Source organism: Myxine glutinosa, chromosome 1, assembly GCF_964187855.1.
Source record: "Myxine glutinosa chromosome 1, kmMyxGlut1.1, whole genome shotgun sequence".
Lineage (NCBI taxonomy): Eukaryota > Metazoa > Chordata > Myxini > Myxiniformes > Myxinidae > Myxine > Myxine glutinosa.
The window spans coordinates 171,453,347-171,474,836 of record NC_136261.1 but is presented as its reverse complement, the minus strand read 5'-3'; the positions used below and the strand labels follow the sequence as shown (position 1 = coordinate 171,474,836).

Genomic DNA, 21,490 nt, shown 5'->3' with positions numbered 1-21,490 from the left:
TTGATGAAGACCAGAAAAAGCACAGGGCCCAGAACACTGCCTTGGGGAACTCCAGCCTGAACAGGAAGAGGAGATGAGAGAAACCTATTCAGGGCCACACGTTGACTACAACTAGAGAGGAAGTCCGCCAGCCATGAGTGGAGATTTCCATGGATACCATAGGAGGAGAGATGGTGAGCAGAGCTGGGTGCCAGACCGTTTCGAAGGCACGTGATATGTCAAGGGAAAAAAAAAAAAAGGTTCAATCCAATATTGCTGCCAGACCATGTGACCTATGATATCATAAATTTATTATTTCAATACAAATGGATCATAGATCATGTGCATGCAATTTCAGATTTTTAGGATAAAGAATCTGATTAAAACATTTTTGGCTGGTATACCACTTTTCTTTTCTTTTTCCTTTTTTTTTGTATACAGAGTCGAGGCTCGTGAAAGAGCTAACATTTATCAAACAAACAAATCAAACAAACAAGCAAACAAAGTATATAAAAAGGGGAGCGGTCAACAAGATGGGGAGAGAAGGGGAGGAAGCACACAAACACAACATTTGAGGGCAGGGACATCGGGAGATGTGTGGGAGGCAGAGGGCCTGGGGGGAGGCAGGATAGGTATAAAACGGAAGGACACCAAGGACTTCCAGGAAAGAAGACAAAAGGCACCCCAAAAAAGTGGATTTGGGGTGAAATTAGCGGGGGTAGAAAAGATCAAGGTTTTGGATTGCGGAAGATAAGAGATGGTGGTGAACAGCCGTTTTAAAGACCTGGAGGGAGGAGTGGGATTGAAGAGAGTGAGGGAGTTTGTTCCACAGGTGGGAGAAAAGAGGAATGAAGGAGTGAAGGTGAGCAGAGAGTCTTGATTTTGCAGTTTAACCATAAGAGGGTTGCAGGCAGATCTTGTGCGACCTGCAGGAATATTTGGGGGACAGAGCCCAGAGAGAGCTGGGGGAGCAAGGCCGGAGAGGAGTCGGTAGAAGATGGAAAGACCACCAACCTGCCTGTGGTGAGTAAGTGAAAGGCCCTCGGAGATAGCGTCATCGCGGGAGATTCCAATGATTCTGAACGCTTTGGTTTCAACAGCGTGAAGACGAGCTAGGTGTGAGGCAGGAGCACCAGCCCAGAGGGGAGAGCAGTATTCCATTGAGCTGCGGATGAAAGCCTTGTATGTGGTGAGGAGCTCAGGTGTGCCAAGGAAGGACTTCGCACGACGGAGGATGCCCAGTCGGCGACTGGCTTTGGAGGCCAGCTTGGAAATGTGGTTTTCCCAGGAAAGATCATGGCAGACAGTGAGACCCAAAAGCTTGAGTGACAGAACTTCTTGGAGAGGATTATTCAGAAAGTAGATGGGAGGGTTGTCCAGTCGGTCTTTTCGGAGAGACATCGTAAGAGTGTGAGATTTGTCAGGATTGAAAGACATGTTCCACTTGTTTGCCCAGTCTGTGATTTTGTCCAGGTCTGCAGAGAGTGAGGAGGCTGCAGACTGCCGATCTGAGCGATTAGGAATGGAGCGGCAGAGAGTGGAGTCATCAGCAAAGAGATACAGAGGATTTTCAAGAGAGTCAGAGAGATCATTGATGAAGACCAGAAAAAGCACAGGGCCTAGAACACTGCCTTGGGGAACTCCAGCCTGAACAGGAAGAGGAGATGAGAGAAACCCATTCAGGGCCACATGTTGACTACGACGAGAGAGGAAGTCCGCCAGCCATGCGTGGAGATTTCCATGGATACCAAAGGCGGAGAGTTTGGTGAGCAGAGCGGGGTGCCAGACCGTATCGAAGGCACATGATATGTCGAGGGAGACAGCTCTAATTTCCTGTTTGGCATTGAGGACCTCCATCCATTGTTGAGACAGCAGAAGCAGCATGTCCAGAGTAGAGTGACCTGGTCTGAAACCAAATTGATGATCAGAGATCAAGCCATTGGAGAAGAGGAAAGATTTCATATCCGAAGCAATGGTGGATTCCATGACTTTGCTGATAATTGGGAGAAGGCTGATTGGTCTGTAGTTGCTAGGATCTGTTTTTGCACCTTTTTTGTGCAAAGCGGTGATGTTGGCTGATTTCCAAGCAGATGGCAGTTGACCTTGAGCAAAAGAGAGGGTGAAGAGAACAGAGAGAGCGAGTGAAAGAGCGGAAGAACAGGATTTTAGGACCCGTGGGCTGATGCCGTCATGTCCAGTTGCAGAATCAGAGTCGAGGGTTGACAGAAACTTTTCCACCTTGTCAGGAGGAAAGGACACGGAGTCCAGGAGCAGCTGGGTGCGACTGGGTATGGTGGGTACAGAGAGGGATGGGTTTGGGACACAAGATTTAGAGGCAAACACAGAGTTGAGGCATTCAGCTTTTTCATGTGCGGAGTCAGCTGTGTAGCCGTTCGAGGTAAGGGAGGGGATGGAGGGGGAACAAACACCAGAAACAGATTTGACCAGACGCCACCAGGATTTGGAAGAGGGAGACAGATAAGAGAGTTCGGTCTTGAGAATGGAGAGATATTGTTTCCTGGCTCTCCTGAGGGTGGACACACACTTGTTTCGGGCTTTGTGAAAGGAAATGAGATTTCCTTCCGTTGGATTTGCTTTCCAGGAGACGAAGGCAAGTTGTTTCTGGGCAACAGCCTCAGCACAAGAATCCATGTACCATGGACGGGAGGAAGGGTATGACAACTGAAGACGAGATGGGATAAATCTGTGAATGAGAGAGAGCAATTTACTTTGGAAGAATTCCCAGGATGAGTTGATGTCAGAGGTGGTCGAGATGGGAGACCAGTCCAGATGATTGATGGCTGCTTGAAGACCGTGCCAGTTGGCCTGAGTGAAATGCCAGACTCGTCGACGCTGAGGAGGCTCCCTGAGAATGGTCAGAGAGATGTCCACTTTAACAAGCACATGATCAGATGAGCCGATTGGAGCAGAAGAAGAGCAGCAGACATTTTCAGGGAAGTTAGTCATAACCAAGTCCAGAAGAGAAGATGCTCCGTTGACTGAGATCCGGGTCGGGAAATTGACAGATTGTGTCAGTCCCAGTGAGTCGCAGAAGTCCTTTGCTGGGGAGCCATGGCTGGTGAGGGAGGTACCCACACCCAGCCAACTGGCATGGTGACAATTGAAATCACCACATATGAGGAAGAGAGAGTTGGGATGAGTAGATAGAAGTTGGTCCATATTATCAGACAACGAGATGTAGATGGAGTCATCACTGTTTGGTGGACGGTACAACACACATATGAACAAGAGGTGGGAGCGAAGGGGAAGCCGTAGCCAGAGGTATTCCTGGGGGTGAGGTGGAGAGAGTGCAGTGCAGGGCGAGTGAGGAAGAGAGTTTTTGATAAAGATAGCAACCCCACCTCCAGGACGAGGCTCAGGTCTATCATACCGGAGGAGGGAGTAACCCGGGAGAGATACTAAGGAATCAGAGACATCATGAAGGAGGAAAGTTTCTGTTAAGCAGATCACGTCTGGTTTGACAGAAGCAACCTGTATGGAGAGATCAGTTGAGTTTGAACGAAGGCCCCGGATGTTTGAGGTCCATACCGTTAATGAAGAGGATGGGGGAGCATCGGATACAGAACAGGGGGGAGGAGGGGTAGGGTAAGATGTGGAAGAGGTGGAAGAGGTAGGGAGAGCTGTTGAAGGTGTGTCAGAGATTTCAGAATAGCTCGGAGAAAGGGAATGATGTGGCGGACAAAAGGTTTGATGGTGATTGGGTGAGGCACAATGAGGTGTTATTTGTGGAGGGGGAAGAGCAAGGCAGAAGGTTGCGGGAGATGGAGGTGAGAGTTGGAAGAGGGAAGAAGCGGGGAGGACGCTTTGAGGAGGGGGACTGAGAGGGGGGAAATTGAGAAGAAATGAGGGTGGGGAGATTTGAAGGGGAGGGGCGAGGGGGGAGTTTAGGAGGGAAGGGACAAGGGGAGGGATTTGAAAGGGATGGGATATGGGGGAGATTTGGAGGGGAGGGGTGAGGGGGGAGTCTAGGAGGGGAGGGGTGAGGGGGAGTCTTGGAAGGGAGGGGTGTGGGGGGGAGTTTAGGAGAGAAGGGGCAAGGGGGGAGATTTGAAAGGGATGGGTGATGGGGAGGATTAGGAGGGGAGTGGCAAGGGGGAAGATTTGGAGGGGAGGGGTGATGGGGAAGATTTGGATGGGAGGGGTTATGGGGAAGATTTGGAGGGGAGAGGTGAGATTGGATTTTAGAAAGTGTACGATTAATGGGAAACGAACATTTATTGCAAAATGAGTTTCTTGTGACCTTCGAGTCAAAAATACGTTTAAGGACGCTGGAGGGAGGATGGAGTGCAGGAGAGTTTAGGGAATGTAGAAAAGAGGCACTGAAAGAGATGGAATTTTTTTTTGGGATGAATAGATTTGGTGAGCAAGTCGAAAGCAGCCTTTTGAAGAAGGCGAAGAGGAAGAAGGCGATGTCATCTTCACCTATGATGTCATCATTATCATGCTTTTGTTCCCCCATTGGGAGTACTTGACAATGTACCAAGTTTAAAATTTATGCATTCAGCGGTTTCCGGGAAATATTTTTTAATTATTTGCATTTAATCCAAGACGGCTGCCATACCATTTTGACCTATGACGTCACAATTATCATAAACACATTCTGCATGGGTGTCACTCTTACCCTGAAAGTTTCGTCTCAATCGGACATGTGGTTGCTGAGAAAACGAGGTTTAGCCCGTACGGATGGACGGACGGACAACCAGAAAACATAATGTCTCCGAGCACCTTCGGAGGCGGAGACATAAAAACCGGTTCGTTTCCCACTTGATGCGCTGTTGCAGCAGGACTCACAAGGGCTTTTCTCCATAACTAATTATTAATTATTTTCTCCATATTCTCATAACATATTCTTTGTCAACGACTTAAACGGATTGACAACTTAAATTGAGAATAATGTCCTGTATTTTCCAATGACATAAAAATGATAATCTGTAAACTGATTGGATGGGGGATGATCGATGATCTGAGACGGTCGTGAACAGCTGTCATGGAGAGCTGGAGGGAGGAATGAAGTTGAATCGAATGTGGAGGTTGATGCGACAGGTGGGATAAAAGAGCCACAAATGAGTGGAGGTGAGCAGTGATTCTGGATTTGGGAGCTTCATCAGAAAGGAGTTGATAGTGGAATACGTGCACACTGCAGAAACCTGGGGGATTTGGTGGGGGTGAGGAAGGTTGGAGGGGGTGGGGGGGGGGCAGGGGAGCAAGGAAAAAGCAGATGGTGCAAGACCAACAAGGAGGTGGTAGAGGACAGAGAGCACCCTGTCTGCAATGTGAAAGTGATAGGCCCATAGACTCAGCTTCATCACAGGAGATTCCAATAATCGAGAAGCCTTTGGTTTCCCAATGTGTGAGGCAGGTGCGTGAGCCCAGAGGGGAGAGCAGTACTCCATAAAGCTGTGGATGAAGGCCTTGCATGTGGATAGGAGTTTGGGTGTGCCAAGGAAGGACTTTGTATGATGTAGGATGCTCAGTTGGCAACTGGCTTTGGAGACCAACTTTGAAATGGGGTTTGCCCAAGAAATATCATGGCTGATAGTGAGATCCAAGAAGGTGAGTGAATGGATTTCCTCAAGAGCATTGTTAAGAAAGTAGATAGTAAGGTTTGCATTCGGTCCTTTCGGAGAGAGTTAGTGAGTGTGAGATTTGTCTGGATTGAAAGACATGTTCCAAGTGTTTGACCAGATTGTGATTTTGTCAAGGTCTGTAGAGAGGGAAGAGGCTGCTGCTTACCTATCAGAAGGATGAGGGATGTCATCAGCAGAAAGATAAAGGGGATTTTCCAGAGAGTCAGAGAGATCATTGATGAAGATTAGGAATATGACTGGGCCAAAACCCTGACTTGGGGTACCCCAACCTTAGCAGGTAGAGGAAATAAAAGTTTTCACTGAGAGCCACACATTTGATATGAGAGTAGAGGAATTTAGTGAGCCATTTGGAAGGAGGTACGCTTTGGCGTGCAGGGGGTGGGGTGTTATGAGGGGGTCGACAGGAAAAAGATCATGGTTTTTGATGGGGGATGATCTGAGATGCTGGTGAACAGCTGTCTTGAAGACCTGGAGGAAAGAATGAAATTTAATAGAATGAGGAAATTGCTTCCACAAATGGGAATAAAAGAGGAACAAATTAGTGGAGGTGACCAGTGATTCTGGATTTGGGAATTTCAACAGAAGTGGGTTGATTGTGGGCCAGGGCAGAGTCGAGAGCAAGGCAGGATGCTTGACTGTATCGAAACCTCGGGATATGCCAAGAGAGATGCCGCTGATCGTCTGACTTTGAGGGCCTCCATCCATTGTTTGGAGAGTAGGATTAGCATGTCCTAGGCAGAGTGACATGCTCTGAATCTGAATTAATTTGATAGTAGGTCTTGGAGAAAAGGAAGGATTTCATATCACCTGTGATGATAGATTCCATGACCTTGCTGATGATTTGGAAGCAAGCTAATAGCTAATTGGTCTGCAGTTAAGCAGATGGATTTTTGAATCTTTTCATGTAATGCGGTGATGTTGGCTGGTTTCCAAGCAGATGGAAGACGATCTAGCACAAATGATAGGGTGAAAAGATCAGACAGAGGTTGTGCAAGAGCAGAAGAGTGGGGTTTAGGAGGGGTGAGCTGATGCCGTTGAGTCCAGTTGCAGTATCAGAGTCGAGGGTTGCCAGAAATTTCTCCACCTTCTCAGGTGCAAAAGACACTTAATGCAGGAGCATGTTGGGTGCCACTACGTCGGGTGGGTACAGAGAGCAAGGGGTTAGGGACACAAGATTTGGAAGCAAACACAGAATTTATGCATTCGGCCTTCTCATGACCAGAGTCTGCTGTGGTGCCATTTGAAGGGAGGAAAGAGATGGAGGGGGAGAGACAGACTTAACAAGGCGCCACCAAGTTTTAGAGGAGGAAGACAAATTTGAAAGTTCATTCTTGAGGATGGACAGATACCGTATTGGTTTCTGGCTCTCCTGGTAGTGGACACACACTTGTTGTGGGCTTCGTGAAATGAGCTGAGATTGCCTTCAGTCAGGTTTGCTTTCCAGGGAAAAAGATAAGTTGTTTCAGAGCAACTGCCTCACCACAAGATTCAGTGTACCAAGGGTGGAAAAAGTGTAGGATAAATGAAAATGAGATGGGATGGAAATGTGCATAAGAGAGAGCAAGTTTCTGTGGAAACTCTGCATGGTGGCATGGCGACAATTTCTGTTGCATGGTGACAAAATGAATAAATACATTTAAACAAGATGGCGCCCATACCACATGACCTACGACGTCATAATTATAAGAAAAAAAAATCTACATGAGTCGACGCATGCTATGGTGAAAATGTTGTGTCAATCGCACCAATAATTGCTCAGAAAATATATATTTAAAATGCAGACACGTACGTATGATATACGTACGCACCCGATTGCTTAACCCCGCTTTCCGCTTCACTTCACGATCTTCACCAAAATCAAATCAATTCGTCCTCGTCACAAACAACATGTCCACCAAGTTTCGTTCGAGTCCGTCTCCACTCTACAACGTTTTGAGATGTATTGTTTCCAGACAGACAGACGTGAAAACATAAACTCCACCCACCTTCGATGACGGAGCTAATTTATTAGTCGTGCCATTTGGCATAAGTTTGGAAATGGAAATTATTACAGATGTGCATTTGGTCTGTAATGAGCTGTTTATGATTGAGTTTGTTTAGTGAAGGATCACAAGGTTCTGACGTTTTGGGATTTACCCTTCGAGGCAGCAGAAGAGACGGATCGTTCACGGTGGATAACGCTCGTTATTACCTCCGCCACCAAAGGTGGATGGAGGTTATGTTTTCACCCTGTCTGTCCGTTTGTCTGTCTGTCTGTCCGTTTATGAACAGAATATCTCAAAAAGTTGTTGACGGATTCGGACTAAACTTGGTGTGCAGGTTGTGTGTGTGACAAGGAAGAATCGATTCAATTTTGGTGAAGATCCGGATCCGGATCCGGCTAGTAGAAGTTTTTAAGTGATTCTTCACCATTGAGTGATATGGCTAACCAGGTGGAGGTATGCTCTCTACTGAGTGCCTTCTAGTTTGATTTGCTTTTTATTCCCATGTGTCGCCAACCCAGACCGCTAGTTTTGTGCTGGAGTTATCAATTACACTTGTTCAATGAAATCTATTCTTTTATCAAATATTGTGAATCTTTATAACATGTTTCTGGATTTTTCAACACTAAATCTAATTAAAGATCCAAAAAAGTTTAAAAATACAAATAAAAAATAAAAATAAACACCCAATCCAAGCAATATAATACTTTACCCACACTTTAGCTTGAGCGCAATACCAAAAAAAACCTCAACCTATGCCATACCGTTATCAACAAAATAGCAGGATGTAATGATGGCTTGTTCTGGAAACAGTATGTGGTTTGAATCCGTACTCAAAACCAAACTTCCGTTTTTAAAAAGTTTCCGCATTCAGTGTGATAAATATAGCTTGGGAAACGTTCTAAGACTTCTCATTTTGTTGCGGAATGTGTCATCAGTGCCAGTGAGTGAAAATTCACGAGGAACCAGTGAGTTCAGTTGTCGTCTTGTGGTGCCGAAGCCACTTGAAAAGGCGACTTCAATCGTTAAAGCAAAGCATAAGCGAATTAAATGAGGCGATTCCACCAGTTATTCTACATCTAGTGATTTATCAAATATTCCTCTCTCTCTCTCAGTGGAACTGGGCCACCATTTTTATTGTTCATATTCACCATGGAAAAATGCCAAGTGGTCTTGCTCTTCGCTTTGTCGTGTAAGTACCTTTCCTATCCATCGTTCACTGTGATTTATAAATACAGTATGGTATAATGGTGTATCAGAAGGCAGGGTAGGCTCGAGGTATGCGCACAAACCTTTGAGATGTCTAGCCTGGGTTTCTGGTGTTTCGTAGGCAGGGAAATGCATCAATGTGTGCGCCATCACTCAGGTGGACATTAACTGGATGTCCCCACGGTATAATTTGTTTCGAGTAGGCGAGGTATCGTTACAACTCTGACTAAACTACAAATTTATGTTACCTTCAGTTGAACATCAGGCCTTGTCAACCTGTTCCTGAAAGATTTGGGTCAAAAACGTTTCACCAATTGATCCCACAAAAAGGTGGGAAAAATTGGGGACTGTTAGAGTTGTAGTAGTAGTAGTCGGTAGTAGTGGTAGTAGTAGGAGGTAATTGTGTGAGCTAGCATTAAAACTATTGGCCTTAATCTTGCCAACAACAAATTAGGCGTGCTCATTAGCAGAAAGTTTAGATTGTTATTGAAGGAGGTTGTGATGATGGCAAAGACAGATTGAGGGAGAGTGCCAGGCACACCTCAGAGTTGTTGAAGAATTGTCTTTAAAAATAGTTGAAGGACATGAGGGGTTTTTTTGTTTTTATTTTTTTGTATACAAGATCAAGGCTCGCGTAAGAGCTAACATTAATCACAAAACGACAAATCGACACATAAAACATATAATAAAGGGAGCGGGAGACAAGATGGGGAGAGAGAGGAAAGCACACACGTACAACATTAGAGAGCAGGGACATCGGTGGATCTGTGGGAGGGAGAGGGCTTGGGGGAGGAGACGTGGGAATGGGGGGTGAGGGGGTGGGAGAGGTTAAAAAAAAAAAACACATGGGCACTGCTAGGACTTCCAGGAAAGAAGTCGGGATTTCAAAAAAGTGGATGTGGGGTGAATTAATGGGGGTAGAAGAGATCAAGGTTTTGAATGGGGGAAGACAAGAGATGGTGGTGAACAGCTGTTTTAAAGACCTGGAGTCTCACCCAGAGGGTTATTGGAGGTTAACAAAGGAGGGTTATTGTTGAAGGGTTATTGGAGGTTAACGGAGGAGGGTTATTGTTAAAGGGTTATTGTTACGGAGGGTTATTGTTGAAGGGTTATTGTTGAAGGGTTATTGTTACGGAGGGTTATTGTTGAAGGGTTATTGTTACAGAGGGTTATTGTTGAAGGGTTATTGTTACGGAGGGTTATTATTGGAGACGGAGGGTTATTGTCTAAACGGAGGTTTATTGTTGAAGGGTTATTGTTATGGAGGGTTATTGTTGAAGGGTTATTGTTATGGAGGGTTATTGTTGAAGGGTTATTGTTACGGAGGGTTATTGTTGAAGGGTTATTGTTGAAGGGTTATTGTTACGGAGGGTTATTGTTGAAGGGTTATTGTTACAGAGGGTTATTGTTGAAGGGTTATTGTTACGGAGGGTTATTATTGGAGACGGAGGGTTATTGTCTAAACGGAGGTTTATTGTTGAAGGGTTATTGTTATGGAGGGTTATTGTTGAAGGGTTATTATTACAGAGGGTTATTGTTGAAGGGTTATTGTTACGGAGGGTTATTATTGGAGACGGAGGGTTATTGTCTAAACGGAAGTTTATTGTTGAAGAGAGTTGAAGGAAAAGATTGTGAATATTGGGGGATTTTGGGAAGAAATGATCTTGAAGGAAGAAGCAAATGTAAAGAGAAAACGAGAATGTTAGATGAGGTAGACATGTATGTATGGAAGTACTGTACATTAAGAGGGTTTTGAGGACAGACTACAGGGAAAGATGTACAGGAAAGAAAAGGTACGCACAAGGTGAGTGTATCAATCATGATGAAGTGTTTGAATCATGATGAATCATTCTTCACTGTTTGTGAAGATTGAAGTGAATATTGTTCCATTTGCATGATTAATATGAATGTAATGCTTTGGCGCATCTAAGTCGCATCTTTTTTTAAAAACTGTCTTCATCTTCTTGTCTCTTCAATTTGAACGTGGGATTGAGCTAATACAACAACAACAACAACAACAACATGCATTTTAAGGCCATTTTCCCTGCTAGAGCGGGGGCTAGCCTTGCGGTCCCCATGACAATCTTCTCCATTTTGCCCTATTTCCTGCATCTCCCCTTGTTAACCCCCTTGCCCGCATTTCTTCTTCCACCATCTTTAGCCAAGTCTTTCTCGGTCTTCCCCGTCCTCTACTTCCTTCTACATTCATTTCCATCACTCTTCTCAACCAATCACTTTCATCCTTCCTCAACAATTGACCAAACCATCTCAACCTGTTCCTCTTCACAGCATCAATCACAGGCTCTATTCCCATCATCTTTCACAATTCATCATTTGTCTTCCTCTCTCTCAACGATACTCCACACATCCATCGAAACATTCGCATTTCCACCCTTTCCAGACTTTGTTGCTGCTCTACGTTCATTACCCATGTCTCGCTCCCATAAATCATAACACTTCTCACACATGCAGCATACACCTTTCCCTTCAGCTTCAACGACACTCCCCTCCTCATCAGCACGCCACTCAGTTCCCGAAACTTCTTCCATGCACATCTCACTCGAGCAACCATTGCCGAGTCTGATCCACCTTCTCCATTCAGCATGTCTCTGAGGTAGCAAAATGTTTTCACACCTTCCAGCTTCACGCCGTCTCCAAGATCCAACTCAACATTTCCTCCATCTGCAGCTCCCTCTGTGCACACCTTACATTTGCATGTAGCTGCCACACTGGTTAATGACCCTCTCAGACCACTACATTTTTGATGAACCCACTCAGCGCACATTGTACATTGAATGGAGTTCACTCCGACACCCTTCCTGCACACAGCACAGGGCCACTTCCCAGTTCTTTCCACCTCACCACATGCTTTACCACTTGCCATCACCTTCGTCTTTCCGATATTCACCTTCAGACCTTTTGTCTCCATACATTCCTTCCACTTGTTCATCTTTTCCTTCAGTCCATCCATACTTTCCGCAATCAACACCAGATCATCTGCATACAACAACTCCCACGGTAAACCCTCCTTTACGTTCTGAGCCAGCACCTCCATCACAGCTACAAATAGTAGTGGACTTAGTACCGACCCATGATGCACTCCCACCTTCACCTCAAACTCACCACTGTTCCCGTCCTTTGTCCTTACAGCTGTGCGCGCTCTTTTGTACATTGCCATCACTACTCTGATCAACCATTCCTCCACTCCTAACTTCCTCAATGCCCATGTCAATCCTTTGCGTGGAACCCTATCGAATGCTTTCTCCAGATCAACAAACCCAAGAAACAACTTCTTCCTCTTCTCCATGTACTTCTCCTGCAACTGCCTCACAATGAAAAGTGCGTCTGTCGTTCCTCTTCCTGGCATAAATCCAAACTGCATTTCGTCGATCTTCACTTTCTTCCTTATCCTCCTCTCCAAACACCCTTTCCAATACCTTCATTCCATGCTCCAATAACTTTATCGCTCGGTACGAGCCACACTCCAGAGCGTCACCTTTCCCCTTTTATAGAGGGACGAGGGAACTCCGTTCCCAATCCACTGGAATGCGGCCTTCTTTCACCACCAGATTACAGATCTCTGTCATTCTCTTCACACCCCAACTTCCTGCTGCCTTCAACATATCTCCCACAACTCCCGTCGGCCCTTCCACTTTTCTACTCTTCATTGCTTTTATCGCTTCCTCAACTTCCTTCTCAGTTATCTTCTCTGCCGGTCCTAAAACTGGGTTACTCTCTATGTTGCCATCCCATTCATTCTCTGTATTCAACAGCATTTCCATACATCTTTTCCATCTTCCTTTAATTCCATCTGGATCCACAACGATTTGTCCCACTTCATCCTTCAAGCAACTCACCCCCATCACATCACACCTCTCTTTCGCTATCTGCTTTGCAATCCTGAATACTGCTCTCTGACCCTGTTCCGAATCCAAGCGTTCTCCGAACATTTTCCTACATGCCTCCTGCGCCTTTGCTACCTCTTTCTTTGCAGCCTTCCTGGCTGCCTTATAACTTTCATGCTCTGCTGTTTCTGCTCCCGTACCCTTCGCCTTCTGCCACTCCTTGAACTTCTTCCTCTTCTTGTCAATCCTCTTTCCAACTTCATCATCCCACCACCATGTTTCCGAGTGCCTCGGTGGTCCTTTTGTCCATCCACATACCTCACCAACGGCTCCCAACAGACTAGCTTTCATTGACATCCATCCACTTTCAAGCTCAACCACATCATCCTCTACCCCACTCATCCTCCCTTTTAATGCCTCCCTTACTGTCACCTCTTTCAACCTCCAAACCTTCATTCTCGGTTGGTACTTCACCCGCCGAGCTCTCCTCGCACCTTTCACCCTTATGTCGCAGACAACCAAGTGGTGCTGTGAAACAGCCTCCTTCCCCGGGATCACCTTTGTGTCCCGGAGGTGCCCCCTATCTCGCCTACGCACCATCAGGTAGTCAACGGTTGTCGTCGACCCACCTGACGTGTATGTAACAAGCTTATTGTCCTCTTTCTGGAACTGAGTATTACAAATCAACAAATCAGCTCCATCAGCAAACTCCAAAATCCTTTCTCCTTCTCCATTTCTCACACCATATCCGTAACCCCCATGAACTCCCTCAAAACCATCCATACTCCTTCCCACATGTCCATTTAGGTCTCCTCCTACCACAACAACTTCCTCATCTTTCATCTTTTCCACCAGTTTCTCTATCGCACACCAGAACCTGTCCTTCTCTTCATCGCTCCGACCAACCTGCGGAGCATATCCCGAGATGACGTTCACCAAGAGCTTTCCAATCATCATTTTCACCATCATCAACCTTTCACTCACTCTAGGCACACTCACCACACTGTCTACAAACTCCTCAGAAAACAGGACACCAACACCATTCATGCCCTCCAGGCACCCTTGCCACACAAACTTGTATTTCTGTCCCTGCCTACCCTTCACCATTCTCACACCACTTCCCTTCCATCTCGTCTCTTGCACACAACATATGTCCACTCTTCTTCTGACCAATACTTCCACCACTTCTCCTGATCTCCCTGTCATTGTCCCTACATTCCATGTCCCAAACCTCAGAAACCGATCTCCACTTCGGGCTGTACCCTGCCCATATGTAGTTGTAATTGTCATGGTTCTCTTTTTGAGGCAATGATTTTATGGCCGGATGCCCTTCCTGACGCCAATAATAACGCCTGAGCTAATAGAATGAAGGATTCAAGGCTGCTTGTAATAGATTAAGTATCTTGTGATTTTCATCTTTAAATCCAATCTTCCAGCTGCCTGAATAGAATCAGGAAACTGTGGCCATGAATGAACCTTTCAAGCGGAAAGCATAAGCATGGTCAAGTGCCCTGAAGTGTGAAGGAAGGAGGAATTTCCAAAGCTTTGTGGGCCACTAATTCGATGCCAGAGAAGAAATTATTGCATTTAGGAAAGGAAAACAAGTTATGTCACCTAAAAGTACGAGTACCAGGGTGTCTCAAAATACATGGAACCCATGTCACTGCTAATAATTCTGCCAATATTAATGTTCTTGTTCTTTTTTTTCCAGATTTGAAGAGAGGAGACCATAACAACTAATAATTATCAATCAAAATGCCTTGGACAAAGGAGGAAAAAATATTTTGCGTCACTACTTATTTGGAGACGAAATCATTCAAAACGGTGCAAGCAAAATTTCGCAGGAAGTTCAACTTCAACAACTATCCCCAGAAAAACCAAATTTATCGTTGGGCACACAAATTTCAAGCCACTGGATCAGTAAACAACCTCAACAAGAAGGCAGAAACACCCAGTCTGGCAGGAAGCTGACTGCAAGATCTCCTGACAATGTGAATGCGGTGAGACATTCTGTCGGAAGGAGCCCGAAAAAGTCCATCCGAAGACGTAGCCAAGAGCTGGGTCTTTCACGTGCGTCAGTGCAAAGAATCTTGATCAAGGTTCTTCAGCTGTACCCATACAAGATCCAGATCAAGCATAAACTCACACCAGCTGACATGGCAAAACGTGTTGTGATGTGCCGGTGGTTCGAGAACAAGATCGAAGAGGATCCTGACTTTCTTGATGATGTTTGGTTCAGTGACGAAGCACACTTCTTGCTCTGTGGGCATGTCAATAGCAAGAACAATGTGTTCTGGGGCACACAAGCCCCAGACGAGGTGCTTCAGAGGCCCTTGCACTCTGTGAAATGCACGGCCTGGGTGGCCATCTCAAAACATGGCATAATCGGACCGTTTTGGTTTGAAGACGCAGACGAGGAGGCAGTCACTGTCACAAAGGAGCGTTACATTGTGGTGCTCAACACGTTCTGGAGGGGACTTGGGAGACGTCGTGGCGTGAATCGAGATGTGCAATGGTTCCAACAGGATGGGGCAACTCCACATACACATACAGCCAACATCACGATGGAGTGGCTGGACCACCGATTCCCTGATCGGCTGATCAGCAGGCGCATTCACCCGATCTGAACCCCCCAGATTTTTATCTCTGGGGGTTCTTGAAGGACCACGTGTATGAGAATCGTCCTCAATCCATTTCTGAACTGAAAGTGGCCATCACCCAAAAGATTCGTGCCATCAGGAAGGAAGAGTGTGTCAGGGTGATTGACAACTTCGCTCGTCGGCTTCAAGTGTGTCTAAGGCGCAAAGGCGGTCATTTGGAACATCTGCTCTAATAAATGTATCCTTTGAGCTAGAGACCTCAAATCTTCAGTTTTTTATTGTTATCATATCAGCTTCCAGGAAATGTAATCTTTTTTGGAGTTTCTTGTCTGAGTAATAAATTATTATCATGTTAATGGGTTCCATCTATTTTGAGACACCCTGTATAAGAAGGCCTGTGGAGCTGAATTATGACCACCATTGAAGCGATGGAGCATTGTGGACCTCATATGAGCTAATCGTTGTGGACCAATCCTTGGTATGCCAAGAATTGTAGGTGAATTGTTGTGACTAGTTCACAGCAGGCCTTGATCAATTGGACCACATGGGAGGAGTGGAAAGTCCCCCAGATAAGGCGAGGGAAGAGTAGAGGCATGTAGGTTCTGAGCAAGAGACTGAATGGACTTGTGATCCCTGTTAGGTGGTGAAGCCAGAGTGGTCACCCACAATGAATGACCTAAAATACAGGGCGTGAAATGAGGAACTACACAATGTGTTGTGCCTGATGTGCAGACCTTCATTTGAATGCCTCACCTCAAGGAGATTCTCAATGTTCACTTGATTCACTTGAAGACTTAACACGCTCTTCCTGAGATTTTCCAACATCATCTGGCAATTCATTCTGTGGTGTAATCCTTTATATCCAAACTAGTTGATCGTCCATCATGTCCACGATATATTTACCTGTATAAATAATTTTAATTGTAGATAGTTTTTGTAAATAATTCATAAATACTGAAGAGAAGGCTAAATAGAGAGTCCCCTAACTTGCGGACGGTAAGAGCGTGACATTCTTTGGGAATTCACCTCCTGCTTTAAGATAGAGTGGTGGGGAACGTCTTGCTTTTGACCACTTCCAGAGGTCCAAGATGGGAAACGGGAGCACCAGCCCAGAGCGGGGCGCCATACTCCATGCTGTTCTGTATGAATGCCTTGTGCACCGTGATGAGCTAAATGGGGCTAAAGAATATCTTAACTCTGCGGAGAATACCCAGATGGCAACAGGCCATTGATGATATGATCCTCCCATAAAAGGTTATGTCAAATAGTGAAAAGCCTGATGTTGGCTTAATGGTTAAGGAGGCTGGCTTAAGATATTAGGGTCTTGAGTTTGAGCCCCTGTCCTACCATTGATTAACACCAGGTAGATTGACTCAGCCTATCATCCTTTCGAGGTCGAAAAAATGAGTACTAGATCATTGATGTACTAGATCTAGATGACTGGGAAGAATGAGCCATTCAAGTATGATGCGGCGGAGTGGTGACTCAAAATGGATGACAGGCTGAATCAACCCACCTGATCTTAATTAACAGCATGACTGGGACTCTAACTCAAGACCCTAAGAACCCAAGCCAGTCACCTTAATTGTGATGCCAACACCAGACTTTCGCCGCACACATTAGATCAATAGACATGATTTTCAAAACAACAACTACGACAAGTGCAATATCAATACAAATGGAACAAAATGCTCATCCCTATATTTTAATTACATGCATGAAGGAACTCTCTTCCATATTTTCATACTATTCAGCCTTGCAAAGTCAGGCTAAAACCGAAATTACGTTCAAAAACCTTAATATATTAAATAATTTGTTCATCCCTTTATTTGCGCGGTGTACAATGCCACAGATTGCTGCCGAGATCGTCCCGAAAATAATAATAAAATATCCCGGTGTGCATACATGAAGCAAAAACATGAGTGCTGCTTATATGCATATATAATACATCGTGAATATTTATCTGGGATGATTCAAATTTCACTGAGCCATGGACTGACCCCAGAGGCCTGAGGCCTGTGGCATATGCTGCTTCACAAAATGGTCGCACATGAATTTGATTGTGGGTGGAGTTGTGTGAGCCGTCCAACCAATGGGACGAAGGCAGTCGTGAGGTCACTTCCATGAACCTGAGGTCGCTTTCTATGTGACAGAGAAATAAATATACCTGGCACCCCACTCTGCTCACCAAACTCTCCTCTTTTGGTATCCATGGAAATCTCCACGCATGGCTGGCAGACTTCCTCTCTAGTCGTAGTCAACGTGTGGCCCTGAATGGGTTTCTCTCATCTCCTCTTCCTGTTCAGGCTGGAGTTCCCCAAGGCAGTGTTCTGGGCCCTGTGCTTTTTCTGGTCTTCATCAATGATCTCTCTGACTCTCTTGAAAATCCTCTCTATCTCTTTGCTGATGACTCTACTCTCTGTCGCTCCATTCTTCATCCCTCAGATCGGCAGTCTGCAGCCTCCTCACTCTCTGCAGACCTGGACAAAATCACAGACTGGGCAAACAAGTGGAACATGTCTTTCAATCCTGACAAATCTCACACTCTTACGATGTCTCTCCGAAAAGACCGACTGGACAACCCTCCCATACACTTTCTGAATAATCCTCTCCAAGAAGTTCTGTCACTCAAGCTTTTGGATCTCACTATCTGCCATGATCTTTCCTGGGAAAACCACATTTCAAATCTGGCCTCCAAAGCCAGTCGCCGACTGGGCATCCTCCGTCGTGCGAAGTCCTTCCTTGGCACACCTGAGCTCCTCACCACATACAAGGCTTTCATCCGCAGCTCAATGGAATACTGCTCTCCCCTCTGGGCTGGTGCTCCTGCCTCACACCTAGCTCGTCTTCACGCTGTTGAAACCAAAGCATTCAGAATCATTGGAATCTCTCGCGATGAAGCTAACTCCAAAGGCCTCTCACTCACTCACCGCAGGCAGGTTGGTGGTCTTTCCGTCTTCTACCGACTCCTCTCTGGCCTTGCCCCCCCCCCCCAGCTCTCTCTGGGCTCTGTCCCACAAATATTCCTACAGGTCGCACAAGATCTGCCTGCAACCCTCTGATGGTTAAACTGCCAAAATCAAGACTCTCTGCTCACCTTCACTCCTTCATTCCTCTTTTCTCCCGCCTCTGGAACAAACTCCCTGACTCTCTTCAATCCCACTCCACCCTCCAGGTCTTTAAAACAGCTGTTCACCACCATCTCTTATCTTCCCCCATCCAAAACCTTGATCTTTTCTACCCCCGCTAATTTCACCCCAATTCCACTTTTTTGAAATACCAACTTCTGTCCTGGAAGTCCTTGGTGTCCTTGTGTTTTATACTTCTTCCTCCGCCCCCCCCCCCCTTCCCACGCCTCCTTCCCCCAAGCCCTCTCCCTTCCACACATCTCCCTGCTCTCAAATGTTGTGTTTGTGTGCTTCGCCTTCTCTCCCCATCTTGTCTTCCGCTCCCTCTTTTTATATATTTTGTTTGTCTGGTTGATTTGTTTGTGAAGTAAATGTTAGCTCTTTCACGAGCCTCGATTCAGTATACAAAGAAAAAAAAAACCCAGCTTTTAATATATACGGTATATAGATTCTTCCACATCTTCATTGTGATGGCTTGTTGTTGCAGGTTCTGTTCGCGGCGAAAATTTGGCTTTCACAAAATAATATCTCATCAAATTTTTTGATAGAATTTCATGTTGTGACATGGTTTCTGTCGGCCTTTGGGCAGGTTTCCTTGATTCTGCCTGGAAAATCATATCCATAATCCCATTGCATTTGATTGGTATTATTCAAAGTACACAGCAGCAAGTGGCAAATGCTGTCCCATTTACAGGCATTATTGACCCACGAAACGTATAATGTTTCTCATTGGTTGATTCACAGGATGCAACTTAAAGCAAAACATTGTATCAATGAGAACCGTGCCTGTGCTGCACTAGCCATGGTCTGTGAAATGCCACAGCGGCTCTCGGTGGCATTCACAGTTCATGAGCAGCATGCAAACACACAGAAGCTGTTGGCCAATGCAAATGCATGTGTTGTTCAGAGTAATCGCGGCAACTGTCCAATATACACCGCCCAACGAAGGAACGTTATCATAATGCAGAAGAAAGGAAATGCTGAAGTCTAATAATAAAAAAAAACTTTTGGTTTTTGCCCGACTTTTCAAACTATATTTCACCAATGAAAATCGCCATGGAAGTGAAATGCTTGCGTATTTAATTAATTAGTTGGGGGGTTGCCGGGGAATTCCTGAGAGGTTTCTTTTTTACTTCTTCTTTTACAATTTATGATGTACACGTGCATGGCTACAATACTGGGTACACTAAGTGTTACATCTGAGTGTAAAATAATGTTTCAGGAAACAGTAAGTATGATGTATTATGTTGTTCTGTATATATTGGAGTATCCGAGTTTGAAGCATCAGACCTGCTACATGCTTCGTTTTCACCAAAATGGAAACGAGAGTGCATTTCGCATGCTGGATTCGTGCATAACACAGCACTGGAGGACACGGACATGAAAACAAGTTCTGACGTCATCTGTAAACGGGTGGTCGTCTGCCAGCGAGTGACTGCTTTGCTATCACAACAAACAGGACCCGCATTACACGTAATCAAGTTTTTGAGCGAAGCGGGTTTCTTTTCACTTTTGCTGCAATGTGATTCGTGCATAACTGGGTGGACACTAAAAAAAATACGACAAGATTATCGCGAAAAAAAAATAACTTTCTGATTGATCGATTGAATAAGCTTCTTAAGGTATTTCTTAACCTACACACCTCGTTCATTTCACGAGTCGTTTGTGATTTGAAAATACAACTGACATCACAATTATTGTGAATTTGGTGGACACCAAGCGTTATGCACACTTATTTTGCCACGCATTGCACATTTCGAGGAATTTCAGAAAATGTAAAAACCAGCACCAGGAGACATACTAGACATCAAACATTCCATTTAATTACAATTTTAATCGTCAATGCATATTTTTTATTGAAAGACAATGAAATAAAAATTGACAGTGAGAATGTTACATTTTATTTCGAAAATATGCCATTTTTGTCTTGTTTACTCAGCCATCGCAAGTGCATGATATAATGTGCATGAATCAGGCTTTTGCAGGTCCTCAAGACTATTTGCTACAACATAAAACTAGAGGTGTCTTTTCATTCAGTTCATTTTTATTAATTGAGGGCATTTTATTTCATCTGTATAATAGTGTACCCAGTTTTGTAGCCATGCACACACATACACTTTAAAGAATTTGTGTACACTTACACTTTTAAATATACACATTCACTTTCGTACACTCAACGTGTCACCTCTGAGTTAATGTACATTTTAAAAACTAAAACCACGTTGAAGACTGGACAAGTTACTTTTTCATTACAAGTATAATTGTCATGATTAATATCTAAACTCTTTAATTTAGAAAAGTGGCCTTTTGGTGACGTTTTGTATGTACCATTGTACAGTATGCTGTCCAGATGTCCAGGGGTGTTTCAGTTACCAAGCAGATAACTAGTGCTTGCCAAACAGTCCGTTCCCTATCAACGGTTTCAAATGGAGTGCTTGCTTGAGTGCTTAAGCCACTTGAGTGCTTGAGTGACCCCTCCTCCTGCTCCCCCTCACCATCGTCCTGCTCCCTCCTGCTCTTCTCCTCTCTCTCCCCTCCTCTCAATATTCCCGTCAGCGAAGCGACCCTGTGCTGCCCGGCAACGCCAGGTACCTTTGCTATTATGTTATACAATTTAAAGGCCAAAACATATTCATGAATTACATGTAACAAAAAATCATCAGGAAAACAAGATTATTCTGCTTTAATTTTGCATAAAAGAGTGTCTTAGAATGTACAAATTTAAGGTTAAAAATTACAAAATTTCCCTGCCATGGCTGGGGGAGCCACCTATCATCTCGCACCACGGATTATTTCCACCCTACACTTTCTCTTCTTTCAATGTTCGTCTTCTCTCAATGTCTCAATGTTCGTGTTTTGCTTGGCTCTTAGATTTTTCCTCTCTACCCCGAACATAATACTCTTTGTCTAACGTTTTAAATCCCCACCCCCCCCCCCCCCCCCAGAAAAAAAACAAACAAAAAAAACATATTTTCCTTTCTCCACGTGTGCTGTTGTCTCATCCTGTACTTCAGTCCAGGTGTGCTGTTCACCCCACCCTCATTATCTCCTTGCCATCCACCTTTTACCCTGTTCACGTGACTCGTGGTTGTCCCTCTCGGCCCTCCCCCGTTGGTATTTTGTGCATATAAGATTGTT

General features: G+C 45.0%; 1 protein-coding gene across 2 annotated transcripts in view; it reads left to right on the top strand.

The window, feature by feature from the left end:
• Positions 1-8,456: 8,456 nt before the first annotated feature.
• The window catches only part of LOC137431179 (uncharacterized), a 43,417-nt gene continuing 30,383 nt past the window's right edge, over positions 8,457-21,490 (top strand). Inside the window, exons 1-2 of one of the 2 annotated variants that reach the window (XM_078780088.1) lie at positions 8,507-8,762; positions 20,914-20,940. In XM_078780088.1, the coding sequence (XP_078636214.1) occupies positions 8,723-8,762; positions 20,914-20,940 (67 nt within the window). In that variant the 5' untranslated portion in view covers positions 8,507-8,722. Of the gene's footprint in view, positions 8,763-20,913; positions 20,941-21,490 lie in introns of both variants that reach the window. The other variant, XM_068122195.2, reaches the window with a different exon arrangement.